At 41.4% G+C, this 22,874-nt stretch overlaps 1 protein-coding gene and 1 pseudogene across 7 annotated transcripts in view; one reads left to right on the top strand and one right to left on the bottom strand.

Moving 5' to 3' along the window:
* Ppfibp1 (PPFIA binding protein 1) overlaps window positions 1-22,874 on the bottom strand; it is a 132,264-nt gene that overhangs the window by 51,123 nt on the left and 58,267 nt on the right. For all 7 annotated transcript variants that reach the window (XM_070038057.1, XM_070038056.1, XM_070038055.1 and 4 more), the window contains 4 exons: window positions 11,216-11,314; window positions 10,182-10,387; window positions 2,816-2,902; window positions 8-121 (listed from right to left, as the gene is read on the bottom strand). In XM_070038057.1, the coding sequence (XP_069894158.1) occupies window positions 8-121; window positions 2,816-2,902; window positions 10,182-10,387; window positions 11,216-11,279 (471 nt within the window). In that variant the 5' untranslated portion in view covers window positions 11,280-11,314. The remainder of the gene's footprint in view (window positions 1-7; window positions 122-2,815; window positions 2,903-10,181; window positions 10,388-11,215; window positions 11,315-22,874) is intronic.
* LOC138836138 (G2/mitotic-specific cyclin-B1-like) lies at window positions 6,904-8,250 on the top strand (annotated as a pseudogene).

Genomic DNA, 22,874 nt, shown 5'->3' with positions numbered 1-22,874 from the left:
TCTGTACCTGCTGCAGCATTTCTTCAGTGGCATTCAACTTCTCTCGGTGTTCTTCAAGACAAAACTCCAGGTCTCGAATCTTCTCTCCCTGGGCCTCCACCTGGTCTGTCAGCACACTGACCTGCATCCCAAGAGAGACAACACAATAAGTACGAAAAGAGTTGAGTCCTCTTGCAGACTTTGCTTCCTTAAATGGAACAAACACTTACCATCTCAGCACTCAGGGCAGGAGAGGAAAAGTAAGGGTTGATAAGACCACACTAGTGGTCCTTTGCTCTCAATTTATGTGTTGCTTTTTATTTACTTATTTATGTTTATTTTCCTTTCTTATGATTCTGAAGTACTGGGAATTGAACCCAGGGTCTCATTTGCACTATTCAAGTGTTTCACTGGGATACATCCCAGCTTTCTATATTGCTCTTTGTTCTTTGTGCCAGTACTGGGGCTTGAACCCATGTTTTTGTTTGGCTTTTTCACTCAAGGCTAGTCCTCTACCACTTAAGTCATACCTCTACTCCGGCTTTTGGTTGGTTAACTGGGTATAAGAGTCTCACCAATTTTCCTGCACATGCTAGCTTTGAACCATGATCCTCAGATCCTCTTGAGTAGCCAAGATTACAGGCGTGAGCCACCAGCTTCTATATTGCTTTATAAGGAAGAAAGTTTTACTGATCAATCATTTATGACAGGGAATATGTACATAAATTGTGTATTTGGGGATGTAGGAGATAGTATTAGGGACTCATAGAGGAAATGAAATTAATATTTGAAGTTGGTATGTTTTTTAAGTATCAAATCAGGTACTTAAAAAAGTTTTTTATCAGTTAAACCGGGAATTTCATTGTTATATCATCACACATTTTTAAACTGTATTTTAATCAATTCAATTCCCCCCCCCTTTAGCATACTCCTACACCCTCCCAGATACTTTCTTAAGAAGAATAATGGGAAAGGGAAGAATTAAGAAAAGATACCAAAATATTCCACTTCCATAAGGCCTTCCAGTATCATATTGATCACAAACAGGTTCTAAATAAGGTTAGTGCAGAGGTAGAACACCGACTGAACACTTGCAAGGCCCTGGCTTAGTTCCCAGCATCAAAACAGAAACAAAGAATAGAAAATAATAGTCAGGTGGCACATACCTGTAATTCCAGCATTTAGGAGGCACTTAGGATCAAACTCTTGCCCTATAGCAAGATTATGTCTCAAAAACAACCACCACCACACCGGGCTTATACCTGTAATCCTAACTATTCAGGAGGATGAGATCTAAGGATCATGGTTCAAAGCCAGTCTGAATAGACAAATCCATCTTATTTCCAATTAACCAGGAAAAAAACAAGAAAAGATCAGGCTCAAGTGGTAGAGTGGGAGCCTTGACCAAAAACCTCAGGGATAGTGCCCAGGTCCTGAGTTCAAGCCCCATGACTAGTACCAAAAAAAGAAAAAGAGAAGCTGGGTGTCAGTGGCTCAAGCCTGCAATCCTAGCTACTCATATATATGTGTGTGCATGTGCGCGCGCATGCGTGCGTGTGTGTATGTGTGTGTGTGTGTGTGTGTGTGTGTGTGTATTTATAGAGAGGGAGAGGGAGAGGGTGAGGGAGGGAGAGGGAGAGAATCCCCAGCAAAACAAAGCAATCAAAACTGAAAATATCTGTCCTGGCCAGGTGCCATCCTCATGCCTGTAATCCTGGCTACTCAAGAGGCTGAGATCTGAGGATTGAGGCAACTTCAGAAACTTCTATCTCCAAGTGATCATCAAAAAAACCAGATGTGGAGATATGACTCAACTGGTTGAGTGCCAGGTCAAACAAGAGTACAATGCCCTGAGTTCAAGCCCAAGTACTAGCACATACACACAGACACACAGACACAGAGACACAGAGACACAGAGACACAGAGACACACACACACACACACACACACACACACACACACACACACACACACACACACACACACACACACACACACACACACACAATCTTCAAGCATTTCAAACATTCTGAGGAAGCAAACAAAAGAAAAGCAGGATTCTATTCCCTGTAGTGTTCTGTTGGGCCTATGGTATTATATGAAAAGTTGGAAAATCAAATACAGACTCAGAAATATGTATTATTGAGACTTTTATACTACTGATATTACTATATCTCGATTTCTAGTACATATTAAAATATATTCAGTCAGATCAGGTGACAGATGTGATTAGCAGATTGTGAGATGACACCCCTTGGGGAGCTGACCCTTCTGGATAGGGTGTGCTCACCCTTTTTCACCATAGTCCTCACCACTCCTTGTTGGGTACCCACTCACTCCTTTTATCAGAAGTCTGGCTGTTGTAAGCATCTGATTTTACAGGTGTCCCTTGGAGTATGTGTGGTACCAGGTACCACGATCCCTCATAGTACCAAAATCGCATGTTTAATTCACCATATAAAATGGCACACATTTGTACAGAACTTCTGCATCTCTTCCTATGTCCTTGCATTATCTGGACATTACCTGCTGTGATGTAAATGTTATGAAAAAGAGCTGTTATACTACTTTGAGATAAGAAAAAAGATATACACACAGATGCACCTTTACCAAGTACTTTTTAAAAATCCTATTTTGGGAAGGCCAATTGTATGCTATGAAGAATGAGTGACATTGAAAAAGATAGGGTATGGCTCAAGTGGTATAGTGCCCGCGTAGACAGTGAAAGGCTGAGTTCAAATCCCAGTACAGGAAGGAAGAGAAGGAGAGAGGGAAGGAGGGAAGGAAGGAGGAAGGGAAGGAGGGATTACAAATTTGTCATTTATAAATTACTTGCCTGAAGAACAAGGGATTCTTTGTCATTTTCTAAGCGAGCTAGTCTTTCTTGATACACATCACCATTCCTAGATAGATGTCCATTTGTCTAAAAGAAAATGAAATCATACAGGTAAGTTCTCTAAGATTGACGAGAAAAAGTGAATCAACACAATTTGCCAATACTGAACTCAGGACTCAGGTTCTGGGCCCTCTCCATGAGCTTTTTTACTCAAGGCTAGTGCTCTACCACTTGAGCCACAGCTCTATTTTTTAGTTGTTAATTGGAGATAAAACTCTCAGGGAGGAAGTGGCACTGTGGCTCAAGTGGTAGAGAGCTAGCCTTGAGCTGCAGAGCTGAGGGACAGTGCCCAGGCCCAGAGTTCAAGCCCCACGACCAACCAAAAACAAACAAACTCTTAGGGACTTTCCTACCCAGGCTGGCTTCAAACTACGATCCTCAGATCTCAGCCACCTGAGTAAGTAGGATTACAGACCGGAGCCACCTGTACCTAACATTAATTTACATATTTTTAACCCAAGGAGGCTGAAATAAATTAATCAAAACTGTCACTAATAATGAAAAGCAGGAGAACTCATATTTATCTTAAAACAGGTAAGACAGGTATATAAGACACTTAGATATAATTTTACCAACTTACTTTTTTTTGGTGCTGATACTGGGACCATGGCCATCCTTGAGTGCCACTTGAACAATCTTCCAATCTGCTATATCCTCACATTACAATAGTGCCTCTAACTTAAGGCGGTCTTACAAGCTGCTCACTTACTTCCCTTTCTAAGTTTCTATTTCAATTCTCAAGATGAAGTAAGAACTCCAAGCCAGAGAGCAATATATTTTGAAGCCCTCTATTTAGCCCCAGAATCTCATCATTATCTCTGTTCAGAAAAAGAAAAAAAGAAAATCCCAAATCATCATACCCAAAAAAAGCACCTACACCCAGGACCAGACAAGACGTCAGCTGACTAGATTTCAGAATGTGTGTTAGAGGCAAGTACAGAGCAAACTGGGAAGTACTCTGCTCTTTCTGAGCCCAAACTGTATGTGTTTAGGACAGACTATTCTGGGTTTTCTTTTTCTAGATTGTTTTACTTCTGAGTTTTCTGCTTCTGAATTTAATTTTCTCAGAAGTGTTTGCTTTCAAGATGATTTTTCCACAATTATAACTATACCTGGGCACTGGTGGCTCATGCCTTTAATCTTGGCTCCTGGGGCTGGGAAGGTGGCTCAGTGGTAGAGTGCTTGCCTTGTATGCATGAGGCCATGGGTTCGATTCCTCAGTACCACATAAGCAGAAAAAAAAGCCGGAAGTGGTACTGTGGCTCAAGTGGTAGAGTGCTAGCCTGAGATGAAGAGCTGAGGGACAGCACCCAGGCCCAGGGTTCAGGCCCCACGACCGTACCAAAAGAAAGCTAATCTTGGCTCCTCAGGTGATTGATATATGAATATCAAGGTTCAGAGCCAGCCTGAGCAAACAAATCCCAGCCATAAAGCCATAAGTGGAGGTGTGGCCCAAGTGGTAGATGCCAGCCAAGAAGGAAGAAGCAAACCAAGAAGCTTGAGGTCCTCAGTTCTTCCTTTGATCTGAGCTATTGTCTGCTACAATCCCTGGGCAACCTCCTTGAGTTCCAAGAAAGAAAAAAAAAATCACTGGGAAGCATCATGTTTCAAAGGCAAAGTGCCCCTCAAACAAGCAATGCCTTCTTTTTATCTTCTTGGAGAAAACTGGAGATTACCTTGTTCCTGATCTGCTCCAGTAATATGTGACAATTCTCCAGAATTCCTCCAAGGACAAAGACTGAGCCTTACCAGTGACCTGGGAATGTCTGAACCCTGATACCTTTCTCACTACCTGCCTCCGTTTGTCCCTATTTAACCTGATGCCAGTGTCTGTCTCCTGAAGATGGCTGAAGATGGACTGAAGTGCTGCTGCCATGACCTGTCTCTGCCCTTTACCAAGTGTCTTTATTTTGCCTAACTATAGGGCGAGTGGCTGGACTTCTGGACTTTGGGGTCTGGGGTCTAAAAATTCGATTTCACATGCACAAAAAAAGAAGGGAAATAAAGTGTGGGTGATTTACAAACCCAACTCCCTTGTAAATGTACCAACCCTTTCCCACAATACACAGGGATCATTTAAATATTCTCTATAGAAGATCTACTCTTCAGGACTGGCTTCCTGCCTGGCCTCCTGCCAAGCTCCCTGCCAAACACTTTGCATATATTGGCCTATCTTAATCAGCACGGGCTTTTCATGAGGCTGCTTGCCAGAAAACCATGGTCCACAATCACAAAGGTCTTAAGAAAATTTTCTAACGGAACACTTCTAGGCATTAAGAGATCAGAAATCCAGTTCTACGCTTCCAGAGCTTGAGTCCTGCTTACAGTCTAGACACAGCCTGACTGATTTGTTACTAGCTGATTCTCTCTCCCAGAATCATCTTCTTATGTGGGCAATTCATCCATGTACAATATAAAAGTGTTCACTAGGATTTGGTATTCTTCCTTTTTAGATTTACTTATCTATTTATTTAGTTTTGTGCTGGTACTAGAGCTTGAACTCAAGGCCTTGTGTCCTCATTTATCTTTTCTATCCAAGGCTGGCACTCCACCACTTGGGCCAAACCTTCACATTTTTGCTACTTAATAAGAGGTAAGAGTTAATATCTGTCTACCCAGCTAATCCATGATTAAAACCTCCTCAGATTTTAGATTTCAGCCTCCTGAAATGAATTAGTACCTGGCAAACAGCATCCATTTTTGAACTGAATGAATAGAAACAGTATCACTTGGTGAAAATCACCATTTAAAGCCCAACCACTCAGCCAGGCACTGGTAGCTCACGCCTGTAATCCTAGCTACTCAGGAGGCTGAGATCTGAAGATCACATTTCAAAGCCAGCCCAGGCAAGAAAGTCTGTGAGATTCTTATCTCCAATTAATCACCAGAAAACAGGAAGTGGCACTGTGGCCCAGGTGGTAGAATGCTTGTGGAGAGCTGAAGAGCTCAGGGACAGCACCCAGGCCAAGAGTTCCAGCCTCACAACTGACAAAAAAAAAAAGATCCAACCACTGGAACTGGAGTTGCAGTTCAGGTGGTAGAGCATCAGCATGGGGCGAAAATACTAAAGGGCAGTGACAGGGCTCTGAGTTCAGCCCCAGTGCTAGCGCATGTGCACACGTGCACAAATACACACACAAAATTACTAAATTAGATATAAAATAAAACAGCCAGGCACTGGTGGCTACCATCCATAATCCTATCTACTCAAGAGGCTGAGATATGAGGATCGAGGTTCAAAGCCAGCCTGGGCAGAAAAAGTCTCCACGAGACTCTTATTTCCAATTAACTACCAGAAAACCAGAAGTGGCATTTTGATTCAAAGTGGCAGAGTGTTAGCTCTTTTGAGCTCAGAAACAGAGCTCAGGCCCTGAGTTCAAGCCCCACAACTGACCAAAATATTAATTAAATAATTAATAAAATATAAAAGAGCCCAATCCTACAACCTAACTAAAGGACTGGTCCTGATGATATGTACCACTAGCTGGCACTTCATGTAGAAAACCAGCACAAACCCTCACTGATTTTTTTGAGTCCTGATTTTTTTGAGTCCTCGCACTCTACTTCCAATCGAGAACTGTCAATGAATTTTCCTTAGGAAACTTTCTATTACTTGTGCTAAAGCATCTGTGTGCAAAATCAGCACAAATCAGTCCATGTTTCTAGACAGAATCTGACAGCCATAAAAATTAGAAAAAAAAAATAGTAATAGCCAGATGCTGATGGCTCAGGTCTATACCCTAAACTACTCAGAAGGCTGATCTCATGCTGGTTCAAAGCCAGCATGAGCAGGAAAGTTCATAACTCTTAACTCCAATTAACCAGCAAAAAGCCAGAAGTAGAGCTCTGGCTCAAGTAGTAGAGCACCAGCCTTGAGTAAAAAAGCAAAGAGAGTGCACTGGCCAAGTTCAAGCCCTAATACCAGCATAAAAAACAAACAAACCAGTGCTGGTAAGGAACGGCTGTTGGTCTGTGAGGCTCCAGGTTCTACTTCTGCCCACAGAGCAGCTCCCTGGTGAAGAGGAACCATGATGCTCCGGTTCACCAGGAACACGAAAACTAATGCTGAAAATAAGGTCTAGGTCACCATGGCAGGCACAAAGCATGTGCCTGTTCCCACTGCGGCAGCTTCTAAACCTGCGCTGAGACGAAGAACTTGCTCTTGGAGATATTGGTAATAAAAACAGTGAACAGCTACAGGCCAGAGTGCCTCTGAAGAAGGAAGTAAAAGCTTCAGCTACTGGAAAAGTTGCTAAAAAGTTACCAAAACCACTGGTAAAGGCCCCTGTGAGTTTGCACGAGATAGAGCAGGAGTCTGAGCCAGAGCCAGAGCCAGAGCCAGAGCCAGAGCCTGAGCCTGAGCCTGAGCCTGAGCCTGAGCCTGAGCCTGAACCTTAGCCTGTAAAGGAAGAAAAACTTTTGCCGGAACCTATTTTGGTTGATACTCCCTCTCCAAGCCCAATGGAAACATCTGGATGTGCCCTTGCCGAATAATATTTGTGTCAGGCTTTCTCTGATGTAATACTTGCAGTGAATGATGTGGATGCAGAAGATGAAGCTGATCCAAATCTTTGTAGTGAATATGTGAAAGATATTTATGCTTATCTGAGACAACTTGAGGAAGAGCAGTTTGTCTGACCAAAATACCTGCTAGGTCGGGAAGTCACTGCAAACATGAGAGCCATCCTAATTGACTGGCTAGTGCAGGTTCAAATGAAATTCCAGTTGCTACAAGAGACCATGTACATGACTGTTTCTGTTATTGATAGGTTCATGCAGAATAATTGTGTGCCCAAGAAAATGCTGCAGCTGGTTGGTGTCACTGCCATGGTTATTGCAAGCAAATATGAAGACATGTATCCTCCAGAAATTGGTGACTTTGCTTTTGTAACTAACAATACTTACACTAAGCACCAAATCAGACAGACGGAAATGAAGATTCTAAGAGCTTTGAATTTTGGTCTGGGCGGCCCTCTACCCCTGCACTTCCTTCACAGAGCATCAAATTTGGAGAGGTTGATGTTGAGCAGCACACATTGGCCAAATACCTGATGGAACTGACTATGTTGGACTATGAAATGGTGCACATTCCTCCTTCTCAAATTGCAGCAGGAGCTTTTTGCTTAGCACTGAAAATTCTTGATAATGGTGAATGGACACCAACTCTACAGCATTACCTGTCTTATACTGAGGAATCTCTTCTTCCTGTTCTGCAGCACCTGACTAAGAATGTAGTCATGGTGAATTGGGGGCTTACAAAGCACATGACTATCAAGAACAAGTATGCTACATCTAGGCATGCTAACATCAGCATTCTACCACAGCTGAATTCTGCACTAATTCAGGACTTAGCCAAGGCTGTGACAAAGGTGTAACTTGTACATTGGCACCATGTGCCACTTGTTCATACTATACTACATTTACTTGGTTTTTAATGAAGGTTGTGGACATTTTTGCTTTTAATAGCTTAATTCATCTAAATGTCATAACTTCCTATTCTGGGGTAACCTGTAAGTCATATTAAAAAGGTGTTGTTTTTTTTTAATCTTTTTTATTTTTAAGCTGCTTTCAGTTTACGAGGGACTTCAACTGATGTATGTAATTGTCACTTACATGTTTATATACTTGACTGTTTTAATGTATCTGGATTTTCCTTTTGATATGGTAAAGATACATAAGACAGATAGTCTCATAGGGCATAACTGCATGTGAGCTAAGTCATTTTACAGAACTTCTTACCTAGTTCTGTTTTTCAGTCAAAGCTCACACCATCTCATCCCTAGTTTGTGTTGTTTCTTCTGTTGTTTCTTCAGGTGCTTGCTGCTCTGTTTTTACCACTTTCTTGAGCTATCAACTTTATCTTTTTCTTTACTTTCTCATTTTAAAAATCCAGTTTTCATTTTATGTATTTGTTTTTGTTTATTGGTTAGGAAAATAAAACAAGATGTTCAAAACAAAAAAGTTAATTTGCCCAACCTTTCTGAACCTCATCTGTTTAAAGGATATTGACAGATTAGATGCATCTAGCTCCCCTACCCTCTCTAAACATCCATATATATGAGTTGTCCTGGAGAGTTTTCAATGGGTCCATTCAGTACATAGCAATATTCCTTCCAATGTGTAGGCCTTTCTGTGTTTATTTATACATCACATACTATGGATATACTATATGTAATGCACATAACTACTGCCCTGTTGACATTCAAATACATTTTTCATTGCCTAAACAATGCTGGTTAAAGATCACTTTATATAGTTGTTTTCTTGATGTGATAGATCTCCCAAAATGTTTGTTTACTCAGTCACATGACTTTCTCAGTGCTGTCAGCAGTGTACACAAATGCTTTTCTCTGCATCTTTGTTAAATCTAAAAGTAATCTGTCTTAAATCTTTGTGAATGTAACTAGCAACAACTACTTTATCTCATTTGTTGTTTTAATATATACTCTCACCTGTACATGCTATGTTACCCCAAGTTAAATAAATGGTTGGTCTTATCAATGTGAAAACAAAACAAAACTAAACAAACCAGTAGTGATAGCACTTTTTTTAAATCACTATACATTATTTTTAATTTCATTTTATTTTTTCTTCCTGTACTGGAATTTGAACTCAAGGCCACTCACTCTTCTGTAGCTTTTCTACTCAAGGCTGGTGTTCTAACACTTAAATCATATCTGTACTTCGAGCTTTTTGCTGACTTACTGTATATGAGTCTCTTGTACTTGTTTGCCTGGAATGACTTCCAACATCAATACTCAGATCTCAGCCTCCTGAGTAACTAGTATTACAGACATGAACTACTGAGACTAGCTACTCAGGAGGCAGACCTGAGGATCTTGGCTCAAACCCAACTCAGGCAGGAAAGTCCATGAAACTCTTTTTTTTTTTTTTGGGTCCAGTCATGGGGCCTGAACTCTGGGCCTGGGCACTGTCCCTCAACTCTTCAGCTCAAGGCTAGCACTCTACCACTAGAGCCACAGCGCCACTTCCGGCTTTTTTCTTTTTGCTCATGTGGTGCTGAGGAATAGAACCCAGGGCCTCATGCATGCAAGGCAAACACTCTACCACTGAGCCACCTTCCCAGCCCCTCCATGAAACTCTTATCTCCAAAAGCCAGAAGTACAACTATGGCTCAATTGGTAGAGTGCTAGCTTTGACCAAAATGCTCAAGGACAGCACCCAAGCCTGGAGTTCAAGCCCTAAGACTAGCACATACCACCACCACCACCACCACCACAATAGTAGTAGTCGTAAAAGTTTTTTTTAAAGAGTCATAGTTTAGAAAAGTAACATGCAGATCTACCATCTGACTCTGCAGCCATTCAACCAGGGCTTCTGCTGTGGAATCTGGGACCTGGCATCGCAAGCCTTCCTTCTCATCTGATTCCATCATCTCTAACAGTCCTCGCAGATCCTCCACTAGGTGCAGGGCTCGCAAACCTCCCATGAATGGAGACGTGGGAGACTGGCAATCAAAAAGCCCATTGGAATATTCCAGGGCCTTAGAACCTGGGTTAAAAACAAACAAAAGTAAAATAAAAAAATAATCAGTGCAAGAGAGATAAACCACCACGACTGAAATGGTCAACCAAGGAATAATCAAAACAGGAACAGGGAAGAGGGGTGCTGGTGGCTCACACCTGTAATCCTAGCTACTCAGAAAACTGAGATCTGAGGATCATGGTTCAAAGCTAGCCGAGAAAGGAGAGTCCAAGAGAGTCTTATCTTTAGTTAATCAGCCAAAACAGGATTGGAGGTATGGCACAATTGGTAGAGCATCAACTTTGCGTAAAAAAGCTAAGCAAGAGTGAGTTTAAGCTACAATAGCCATGCCAAAATTTTTTAAATAAAGTTTCAAAATAATTCTGGTAGAAACTGGAGAAGAGAAACAATGATAAAACCATTGGGAGCTGGGCAAGAGAGATAAATCACCACAGATGAAATGGTAAGCCAATCTTGTCACAAGGAATAATCAAAACAGGAACAAGGAAGGAGGGTACCGGTGGCTCACTGCTGTGTAATCCTAGCTAACTCAGGAGGCTGAGATCTGAGGATTGTAGTCTGAAGCCAACCTAAGCATGAAAGTCCATGATATTCTTATTTCCAACTAACTACCAAAAAAGCTGGAAGTGGAGTATGGTTCAAGTGGTAGAGCACTAGCCTTGAGCAAAAAGCTCAAGAATAGTGCCCAGACCTGATTACAATCTCCCTGACTAGGAAAAACAAAACAAAATAAAACAAAAACTAACACTGGAAACTACAGACACTGGAAAGAGCAGTGAAAGGTTAAGGGGCAGGATAAATGTCAGGACCCAGCTTGTAGCAAAAACAGATTACCTGCTATAATACCATCCATCTGCTCCAACGCTGCAGCCAACATATCACTTGCATCACTCATCATTTTCCTACTTGTTGAGGGCAAATTCCAACCTCGATCTGAAAACAAATAATGATGATATTATTACAGGCTTTAAATGATGCCTGTATGCTAGTGGGTTTGCTAATTGTGTGTGTGTGTGTGTGTGTGTGTGTGTGTGTGTGTGTGTGTGTGTGTGTGTGTGTGTGTGTGTAATTGTCAGTTGTGGGGCTTGAACTCAGGGCTTCACATTGTCCCTTAGCTTTTTTGCTCAAAACTGCAATCTACCACTTGAGCCACACCTCTACTTGCTTTTTGGTGGTCCATTGAAGATAACAGTCTCATATACTTGTCCGCCTGGACTGGTTTTGATCTACACTCCTCATATCTCAGCCTCCTGAGGGTAGCTAGAGCTAGGCTAGGCTAGATTTGCTATTCAATGCCAACTAGCAGTGGCATAGAAAGAGAACTGCAGAAGTGGAGGAGCTGAATGATTGTCCTGTGCAGGACAATCATCTCCTGTGGTATAACATAGGATACAGATGCACATCTGTTAATAAAGTAACATTCACTTCTTGCTCTGAAACTTCTGTAAAGTCAGTAGAGGGATAGGGATGTAGTTCAGTGGTAGAGCATTTGCCTGAAATGCACCAAGCCCTGGGTTCTACCTAGACAATCCTATTTAGGAGACTAAGAGCTGAGGATCAAGGTTTGAAGTCTCTTATTAGGGGCATGGGTATTCATTTTAGGATCCCCCTTGGATCCAGAATCTATTGAAAAATGCCAAAATCCATACTGTCTACAAAATGACATTATTTGTATAGAATTTTTCAATCTTCTCTAATAATTTTATAATACTTAATACAATGTAAATATTGTGAAAATAATTGAGACACCTAATAGAATATCTGGACCTAGGACAAGGAAAAAAAGAATGTGTATGTGCAGTAGACATAATTATACAGAGCATATACTATATTTTCATATATAGTAGAGATATAATTATTTAAAATACTTTCCACATGCAGCCAGTTCAATCTGTAGATTCAGACGACCAAATATACAAAACATATATCACATCAACTGGTATTCTATAATGTGACAATAGCTACCATGTCCTGAGTACTTTTAATGGTCCCCATATAGTTACCTGAATTACCCAGGGCCTTATTCATGCTAGATAACCACTGTCACTAAACTATGACACCAGCCAGTTAACTATAATTCTTAATCATGACAACTGTATGTAAACAAATACAAATAAATTAGTCACTCCTATTTATTTTAGTCTCTCCTTTTTATAAATGACAACTAAGGCTGTTTGGTATTTTTATATTTGCATATCAAATAACTATGAAAAATAGCAGTTATTAACCAAGGTCTGTAAACTCATACTATAGTATGAATTTCTATTTCCCTGCGCTTATCTCAAGAGGAGATTCATTCTGAAGCTATTGTGCATAATTTTACCTAATAAAAAACAACAACAAATTGAAGCAAAATCGTCAGGAGGCTAAGATACGAAGATCAAGGTTCAGAACCAGCCTGAGAAGACAAATGTGAAAGACTCTTATCCCCAATTAACACCCAGACAGCCAGAAGTGGAACTGTAACTGAACTGGCAGAGCACTAGGCTTGAGCAAGAAAGCTAAAGAGATTGCAAAGCCCTGAGTTCAAGCCCCAGTACTAGAACCAAATAAAATAAAAGGGAAATATACTTGCAAAAAGTTGGTCATTGGCAGAAACACACACATACAAACACACTATATTAGGTTTTATATATATATATATATATAGATATAAAAAAATATATATATATATATATTCCACATTAGTTGGTGTACCCAAGGGGATTCTCCCAACAAGCCTGAATGAAGTTCTTCCTACTTGAAGGTTTTATGGTACAGATAACACCTGGAATAGAGGCAGTCATGTCTCAGAAACCTTTGATCTTTGTCTCCGAGCAGCCAGTCCTCATTCACCATCTATTTTCACAAATATATTTATAGTTCTGAGATCAATTCATTATTGTACAATAATGTCCTATCATTCTACAGAAATATTACTTGGTTTTTAGTAATTTTAGCATACAACACAAACAAGCAGGTGTTAGGCACTGGAGGCTCACACCCAAAATCTTGGGCAGAAAAGTTCCCATGAGACTCTTTATCTCCAATCAACCACTCAAAAACTGGAAGTAAGTGGCTCTATGCTTAAAGTGATATAATGCTAGCCTGAGCAAAAGAGCTCAGGGACAGGGCTTAGGCTGAGTTCAAGCCCCATAACCGATTAAAAAATAAAAAGAGTGTGAGGTCTTAAGTCAAGCCCTATTACTTGCACAAAAACCAAACAACAACCAAAAAACATGGAAACAAATGTCCAACAACATGAGAGATGAATAAACTGATATATTTACAGAGCAAAATGTCACAGAAACTAAAAACAATAAACCAAAAGCAGTATGGTCAAATATAAACAATATAAAAATAAACAAGTATGTAGCAAATTCAGCAAGGTTTGTTTATAAAGTTAAAAGCAATGAAATATGTGTATTTACTTGGTACATAATGCAAGTATGTATGTATTTGTCTGTCTACCTATCTAAATCAGTTAAATAATGTATATGACATTGCAAATAAAATTCAAACTTGCTAGGACCCAGACCACAACTGTAATATCACTGGCTCAGAGAGATTTTTTTAAGGGAATAAAATCCTGTTTAATACAAATGCATAATAAACTGTGATAAAATATATTATATAATCCATTAAAACTATTCAATAAAGAGATATAAAAAGCCAACCAAGGTGATGCAAAAAAATCTTAATAAAACCCAGACTTTGCTGGGTATGGTAGGTTACATCTGTAATTCTGACTACCTGGGAAATAGAGATCTGTAGGACTGAGGTACTAGCAAAGTTAGCGAGACCCCCATCTCAAACAGTAAGTGGGGTGTGCTGGAACTACCTGCAGTCTTGGGCAGAACATGAGACCCTAGCTGAAAAATAACTAAGACTTTTACAGGATGTGGCTCAAGTAACAGAGTGACAGTCTGTCCAGCCAAGTCCAAGGCCCTGAGTTCCAGACCCTAAATGCGGTCAACTCTCCTAAATCCAGAGAAGGCAGGGAGGTTGGTGTGGGCGCCAAGATAGCTTAGGAAATTAACCAGTGTTTCCAGATTCTGTATAGCTAATACATACCTCACCAGCGACCTACTACTGAAGGAAAATACCACTAAGCATAACACCCCAGCACAGGACGCCAGCCCAAGCTCACTGTCAGAGCTCAAAGCAGGAAAGTCCCTTCTTCAGTGGGAGGTGGAAACTTCAAAGCATCACTCTATTTGAAGGTGTCCTGAGCAATACCAGTTTTCCATCCCAATAAATTAATAAAAATTAATCTGGGGGGAGGAAAAGTGTGAGAAAAACGAGGGAGGAGGTAACAATGTTCAAGAAGAATATATTCATTACTTATGTAACTGTAACTCCTCTGTACAAATCACCTTTACAATAAAATTAAATTTAAAAAAATAATTTACTGAGGGCTGGGAAGTTGGCTCAGTGGTAGAGCGCTTGCCTTGCATGCCTGAGGCCCTGGGTTCTATTCCTCAGCACTACATAAGTAAAAAGAAAAAAGCTGGAAGTGGCGCTGTGGCTCAAGTGGTAGAGCGCTAGCCTTAAGCTGAAGAGCTGAGGGACAGCGCCCAGGCCCAGAGTTCAGGCCCCACGACCGGACCCAAAAAAAAAAAAAAAAAAAATTTAGTGAAGTCTTAGCCTTATTGAGGGTAACATTCTTGGATCTCAGTTTGGAGCCAGCCAGGCCTAAGCAAACAAACCCTCCAGATTCTTATCTCTAATTAACCAGCAAAAAGTAGAAGTGGAGGTGTTGCTGAAGTGGTAGTGCACCAACCTTTAGTGATAAAAAAGCTAAAGGATAGCACTCAGAGCAAGAGTTCAAGCCCCTGTAAAGGCACATATGTACACAGGCATGCTCACATGCGCACACGTGCGTGCACACACACACACACACACAGAAAGCACATGCGCACACGTGCGTGCGCACACACACACACACACACACACACACACACACACACACACACACACACACACACACACACACACACACACACACACACACACACACACACACACACACACACACACACACACACACACACAGCCAGTCTAGCAAGGGTAAGGTCCTAGCAAGCAAGCCCTAATACTGACACAAAAATAAAGAGACTCCACAGAAATATATTTCAAATGTAGTCATGACACATTTAGAGCACAGAATGGGATAAATGCCAAGGAATAGTCCAACAGTGGGTGTAGTGGGTCAGGGTTGTTAGAATACCACAATCCTTTTTCATGAGAGCTGACTAACTCCTGTTTAGGTTAGGCAGGCTTCCCGATCTTGTGAAGAAAAGAAAGACTAGTATGAAAGTCAGCTAATTTTGTTACATTTTAGTGTAGTAAACATTTGTCCTCTCAGCTTGATGTGTAAAATGAGCTTGAAATTGGGCCTCAAACATTTTAAAACACAGAAGTCATGGAGAATAAGAATCATCAAAGAATCTCCCTGTAACTCAGGCTGGTAGCTCACTCCCGTAATGCTACCTACATAGGAAGCTGAGAACTAAGAAGCCAGCTTGGGCAGGGAAGTCCATGAGATTCTTATTGCCAATTAACCACCAAAAAAGCCAGAAGTGGAGCTGTGGCTCAAGTAGTAGGGCACCAGCCTTGAGCAGAAAAGCCAAGCAAAAGCTCAGGGCCCCAGTTCAAGAAAAAGGCAAAGTGAGCCTTAAAACTAATCAAGGCTTTCTGCGTGAGGAAATGTACAGTTTAGAAAGCATTCATTCAGGCTGGGAATGTGGCTTAGTAGAAGAATGCTTGCCTAGAACACATGAAGCCTGGGTTTGATTCCTCAGTACCAAATAAACAGAAAAAAACGGACGTGGCGCTGTGGCTCAAGGGGTAGAATTCTAGCCTCGAGATGCAGAGCTCAGGGACAGAGTCTAGGCCCAGAGTTTAAGCCCCATGATGTCAAAAAAAAAAAAAAAAAAGTTCAACTTTCATGTTTAGCAGATGACTCATGCCTAGCAAGAATTGGGCCTCCTCCTATTAGTCTTCTGCAGTCAGGTCTCTAGGCTACTTCTACAACAGCAAGTTTGTGAGATTAAGGAAGGTCTTACCTGGCAAGTCTGTAGGTACCTCCATTGAACAAAACTATAGCCTGAGGGCTTTTAAATGCTCAGATTGGAACCTTTTTTTCTTTACTTTTTTTTTTTTTCTCTGTAAGTCCTGGGGCTTGAACTCAGGGCCTGGGTGCTGTCCCTGAGTTTTTGGTACTCAAGGCTAGCCCTCTGCCACTTGAGCCATCATTCTACTTCTAACTTTTTTGGTAGGTAATTGGAGATATAAATCTCACAGACTCTACTGCCTAGGCTGGCTTTGAACTGTAATCCTCAGATCTCAGCCTCCTGAATAGCAGAGGGGTAAAGCCATTAGGCATTTGGCACTGACCCTCTTCTTCACAGTTATTTTTGTATGTATGTGTGCCTACACGGGGACTTGAATTCTAAGCCTCCTGCTTTCATTTGGCTTTTTCGATCAAAGCTGGTGTCCTACTACTTGAGCCACAACTCCAGTTCCCTCACCTTCTCCAACAATGAAACACAGGAACTGAGCAAGTCTCACTTGAAAGACACATATATGACATAACCCTGGCTACACCAAGAACAATTCCCATAGCTCCTGGTTAAAGTCTTTCATATGTATTTTATTATTATTATTATTATTATTATTATTACAAAATCACTGGGCTGCTAGGATTTCAGGAAAGTCCTCGCTGTTCTTTAAGGTCAAAGCAGACTTAATTTGGTAGCAAAAGAACTTAGCCGATCAAGGCCACCACGTTGGTTGTGCAGTTACTGACCCTGCAAAGGGATGCATTTGCTGCCTGCTGTCCCCTGCACATTCTCAATACCTATACTATTTTCCGGCTTTTGTCTCCATAAAAATATTATCTAAATTTGGCACTGATGGCTCACAGCTGTTATCTTAGTTACTCAGGAGGCTGAGATCTGAGGATCATGGTTCAAAGCCAGCCTAGACAGTAAGGTCCATAAGACCCTTATCTCCAATTAATCACTAATAAGCCAGAAGTGGAAGTATAGTTCAGTGATAGGATTCTAGCCTAGAGGTGAAAAGAAAAAGAAGAAAAAAAAAAAAAGCTGAGAATTTGAAGGCCTGCTGCTGAGTTCAAGTACCAAAAAGCGGTGTGTTAAAATGCTTTTTAGTATATTTCAGCAATAAAATGGGACATACTAGACTTAATTGTGATAAGGATTTTAATGGTACTAATGGTATATGTTGCATATAAAAACTGTAGTTCTCAAATTGTCTATGATAACATTTCTGTCCAGAGCTCCAGTATTTTTGGTTAGGCCAGTGGCTCTGAAAATAAAGATATCTCTGAAGAAGCCTGATGCCAGTGGTTCCCATCTGTTACTCTAGCTACACAGAAGGCTGAGCTGAGGATTGAAGCTCAAAGGGGTAGAAAAGTCCATGAAACTCATCTCCAATTAACAAGCGAGAAGCTGGAAGTAGAACCATGGTCAAGTGGTACAGACAGCCTTGAATGAAAAGAAAGAAACAAAGGACACCACCAAGGCCCTAGTACAGGAACCAAAAAAAAAAAATCCCCAAAGGAAAAATAAGTGGTAGAAAAAAAAATGGAGGAAGTAGCTGTGCACCCATGGCTCACACTTATAATCCTAGTTACTGAGGAGGTTGACATCTAAGTGTCACAGTTCAAAGCCATCCTGGGCAAGAAAGTCTGTGAGACTCTTACTGTGAACTGACCTTCAGAAAACCAGAAGTGGCGCTGTGGCTCAAAGTGGTAGAGAACTAGCCTTGAGTGAAAGAGCTCAGCAATAGTGCCAGGGCCATGAGTTCAAGCCCCATGGCAAAAAAAAAAAAGAAAAAAAAGTGGGGGGGGGGGGAGGAGGAAGTAGTCCATATCACATTATCACATCACCTTGGTTCCTCAATTAGTTATAATTCGTGTAATTTTTGATCAATTAAAGCATCAAATTCATTAAAAGCAATAGATTTCCAAGCCTAGTCTCCAGACCAGCATAACTTGTTATATACATAAATCCTCAGGCCCCACCCAGATGTCCTCCTAATCCCAGAAACTCTGTAGGTGGATCCAGAAACCCATGTTCAAACAAATTCTCTGGGTGACTCAGAGGTACACTCAAGTTCATGAGCCACCAATAGTAATCAACTGCATTCACTTCATATCGGCAGCTACCTCTTTACTGCATTTTTTTCCTGGTTTCGTTGCTGTTTTTTGAACCAGTATGAGGGCTTGAACTCAAGGCCTAGGAATTATTTCTTAGCTTTTCTCACTCAAGCCCAGCACTCTATCCTTGATCTATAGCTCCACTTCCAGACTGAGAGTGGTCAACTGGAGATTAACCACAAACTCTTCTGTTTGAGCTGGCTTAAAGCCTTGAGCCTCAGATTTCATAGCTAGGATTACAGGTGTGAGTCCCCAGTATCCTGCTCAAATTTTCTTGGTGGTGGAGAAAACAACTGCATTCAATATTGAAGTTTAGTTCCCTCCTCCGGTAATGCTCTTATCTCTATGGACTCATCTCCAAAAGGTGGATACCTAGAATGTCTCAGCTAACCTGAATCTTACTAGGAATCAGTTTGTGGCACTGGCTTTCCAGCGCTGAGCTCTTATGGCTCCCATTGGCTGGAGGTCTCTTGTATTGGTCTTGTACTCTAACTTCTCCAAGTACATTTACCACAGGCATCCTGCCTTCTTCCACTTGAGTCCATCATGGTCTCTGTGACTGGTCTAGAGCAGTATACCTTAAGGTGAGAACTGTCTCCAGAACATCCCCAGGAACACTGCTCCTTCTAGACCCAATTCCAACCAGACTGACCCAGAAATTCCTAGGAATGGGGATCTACATTTGTGTGTGTTTGTGTGTATTTGGACTTGATCTCAGGGTTTGATCGCTGTGCCTTAGTTTTGGGGTTTGGTTTTTTTTTTTGGTTTTTGATTTTTGGTCAGTCGTGGGGGCCTGAACTCTGGGCCTGGGGGCTCTTCAGCTCAAGGCCAACGCTCTACCACTTGAGCCACAGTGCCACTTCTGGCTTTTTTCTGCTTTTGTGGTGCTGTGGAATCGAACCCAGGGCCTCATGCATGCAGTCTACCACTGAGCCACCTTCCCAGTCCCTCCCTTCATTTTTTTTGTTTAAGGACAGTATTCTACCACTTGAGCCACTTCTGGCTTTTTGCTCATTAATTAGAGATAAGAGTCTCAGGGATTTTTCTGCCCAGGATGATTTTGAACTGCAACCTCAGATCTCAGTTTCTCGAGAGCTAGGAATACAGGCATGAGCCATCAGTGTCTAAGAGAAAGTATATTTCTTTTCTTTAAAAAATGATTTTAGTTATTATTAAGGTGTTGGACAGAGAGGTTTCCATTTCATAAATCCAGTAATGAGTACATTTCTTTTTTGGACAATCACCCCTTCATTTGCTTTCCCCCATTCTCCCTTCCATCCCTGCCCATAAGTAACATAGGTCCTTTTCTATGTAGTGTACACTCAACAGCATGATTGTATTTGTCTACCCTCCCTCCTGCCCTTTCTGCACCTCTCCACCTATGGAGGGAAGCCCATTTCTTAAGGTTTATTTCTCCTACATGTATTAATTTGTGAACTGCCAAAAGTTTATATAAATATAAGCAAAAGGAAAACCTGGAAGGAAAACATCCAAATTGTTATGCAATCCAAACAACATTATTTATAACTAGTATCACACTATTCTGTAGTCAAAACTATTTCCTAGTTTAAATTATTCAAGTTAAACTTACTTTTTCATAACCAACGACCCCTCAAACTTCCCCTATAATATGCGTACAGAGGCCCTGCCTTTCTCCACACCCCCAAAATGATTGCAGAGAGATCCACAGTCAAAATACTTATTATAAAACATAGTACACAATAGGAGCAAAAAAAGTCGAGAAAAGTGTGTGTGTGTGTGTGTGTGTGTGTGTGTGTGTGTGTGTGTGTTAGTACCAGGTCATGAGCTCAGGGTTTGGATACTTGCTATCATGTGTGTGTGCGTGCGTGCGTACGTGCGTACGTGTGTGTGTGTGTGTGTGTGTGTGTGTGTGTGCGCGCGTGCGCGCCAGGTCATGAGCTCAGGGTTTGGATACTTGCTATCTTTTAGCTTTTTCATTCCCAGCTGGTGGTATATCACTTGAGCCATACCTCCACTTCTACTTCTTTGCTGGCTAATTGGAGATAAAAGTCTCACAAATTTTTCTGCCTGAGATGGGTTTGAATTGTGATCCTCAGAACTCAGCTTGCTGGGTAGCTGCAGGTGTGAGCCACCAGTGCCTGGGTGAGACAAGTGATTTTTAACATTGCTGCTGAAGGAGTAATAGTTTTTAAAAGAAATGACAAGCTCTCTTTTTTTTTTTTTGGTGCAGTCCTAGAGCTTGAACTCAGGACCTGAGCACTATCCCTGAGTTTTTTTGTTCAACACTAAAGCTTTACCACTTAAGCAAAGCTTCATTTCCAGGTTTTGTTTTGTTGAGGGTGGGGGGTGGCGGGGGGAGGGGGGAGAAGGACAGATAATAGGCTTTGCTGTCTGAGCTGGCTTAGAACCACAATTCTCAGATCTTAGCCTCCTGAGTACCTAGGATTATAGGTGTGAGCTATGGGGAAGTCTGGCTTCTGCATCATTCTTTTCTTTTCTTTTGTCAGCCGTGGGACTTGAACTCTGGGCCTGAGAGCTATCCTGCAGCTTTTCAGCTCAAGGTGTGCACCCTACCACTTGAGCCACAGTGCCACTTCCAGGTTTCTGAGTGGTTTATTGGAGATAGGAGTCTCACAGAGTTTCCTGCCCAGGCTGGCTTTGAGCCACGATCCTCTGATCTCAGCTTCCTCCTGAGTAGCTAGGATTACAGGCATGAGCCACTGCATCATTCTTATTAACCCATTTCCATGCTGGCAGCCTGCACAAGTTTACTTTAGAAAATGAACTTCCTTCTAAGCCTATGTACAAAGGCTCCAAATTGAACAGAGCCTATGCAGACACATAAAAGTATCTATTCACAGATACAGCAGGGAACTCCCCAAGACATTTAATTTACTTAGCCTTAGGGAAGTGTAGAGAAAGCTTTGTGCTAAAAAGAGGTCTGGACACCAATGTAAAGTGCACTCTGAAATGGCAAATCATTCTTGTGTGTGTGTGTGTATGTGTTGCTAGTAGGGCTTGAACTCAGGGCCTGGGTGCTCTCCCTTAGCTTTTCACTCCAGGCTGGTGCTCTCCATTTGAGCCATACATACTTTTCCAGCTTTTTGCTGGTGAAAGTTGCAAAGACTTTTCCTCCGTAGGCTGGCTTTAAATCTGGATCCTCAGATCTCAGGCTACTGACTAGCTAAAATGACAAGTATGAGCCCCCAGAGCCTGGCTTGAAATTGCAAATCATAAAGTGGGAAGAAGCAGGAGTGGAATATTCTAGTTAGAGGCAGTCTAACAGTGGGCTCTGTGGTGGCTGACGGCAATGTGCAGAGATACATATACCCAACCCTTGCATCCTCCACTCCCATCCTAAGCTTTATTCTGCTTCTTTTTCCAGGTTCTTGCCAATTTAATAAAACTGAAGCAGGGCCCTGGTTGCTCATATGTCTGTAATTCTAGCTACTCAGGGGGCTGATATCTGAGAATTACAGTTCAAAGCCAATCCAGGGAAGGAAGATCATGAGACATCTCCAATTAATTGGCAAAAAGCTGAAGTGGTACAGTTCCAGCTTTGAGCAAAAAAAGGGGAGGGAGAGAACGAGGCCCTGAATTCAAGCCCTAGTACCCTATCCTCCCCCTAAAAAAGGGAATTATTGGCTTTAATAGGCATTCCCGGTTACCTGTTCCCATTCACATTCTCTTTTCCCTCATCCCTCACATAAGTTACCATCTTTCTGATTTTTCAACAATGTAGGCCATCCCCTAGCCCTTTTCTCTTCTATGCTCCACTGGAATATAGTAGAAAGCCAGCTTGTCTGCCACTGAACCCTTTCAGATTTTTCTCAGATAATCAACTTTGTACATTTCTACTTTTTTTTCCTCTATTTTCTTTCCTTTGGTACTATCTCTTAGCTTTTTCTATCAAGGATGGCTCTCTGTCACTTGAACCATACTTCCACTTCTGGCTTTTTTGCTGGTTAATTGGAGATAGGAGTCTCACTAACTTTCCTGCCCAGTCTGGCTTAGCCTTCTGAGTAGCTAGGATTACAGGCGTGAGTTACAGGTTCCTAGTTCAACATTCACTCTTTTCTAAAATTTCCTGGGAACTAGTAAAAAAAGGTTGTCTTCACATTTTGATCATTTTATATGAGTCTTTTAAGCAAAGGTCATTAAATGCCAGTCTTTAATCTGTAGTTTCTTGTTTGTTTCCTGTGGAGTCTACATCCTCCTTACCTTCTTTCCTCAAATTTTAGGTTTATTTTTTTTTCCTTTACCCAATTTAAAATGGTTTCTAGAGGAAGAGTCCCAGTATTGGTGGCTGTAATCCTAGCTGAGATTGAGGATGGAGGTTCAAAGCCA

This window comes from Dipodomys merriami, unplaced genomic scaffold (genome assembly GCF_024711535.1).
Source record: "Dipodomys merriami isolate MVZ:Mamm:240054 unplaced genomic scaffold, mDipMer1.0.p SCAF_10, whole genome shotgun sequence".
NCBI lineage: Eukaryota > Metazoa > Chordata > Mammalia > Rodentia > Heteromyidae > Dipodomys > Dipodomys merriami.
This window is presented reverse-complemented; position numbering and strand designations above follow the sequence as displayed.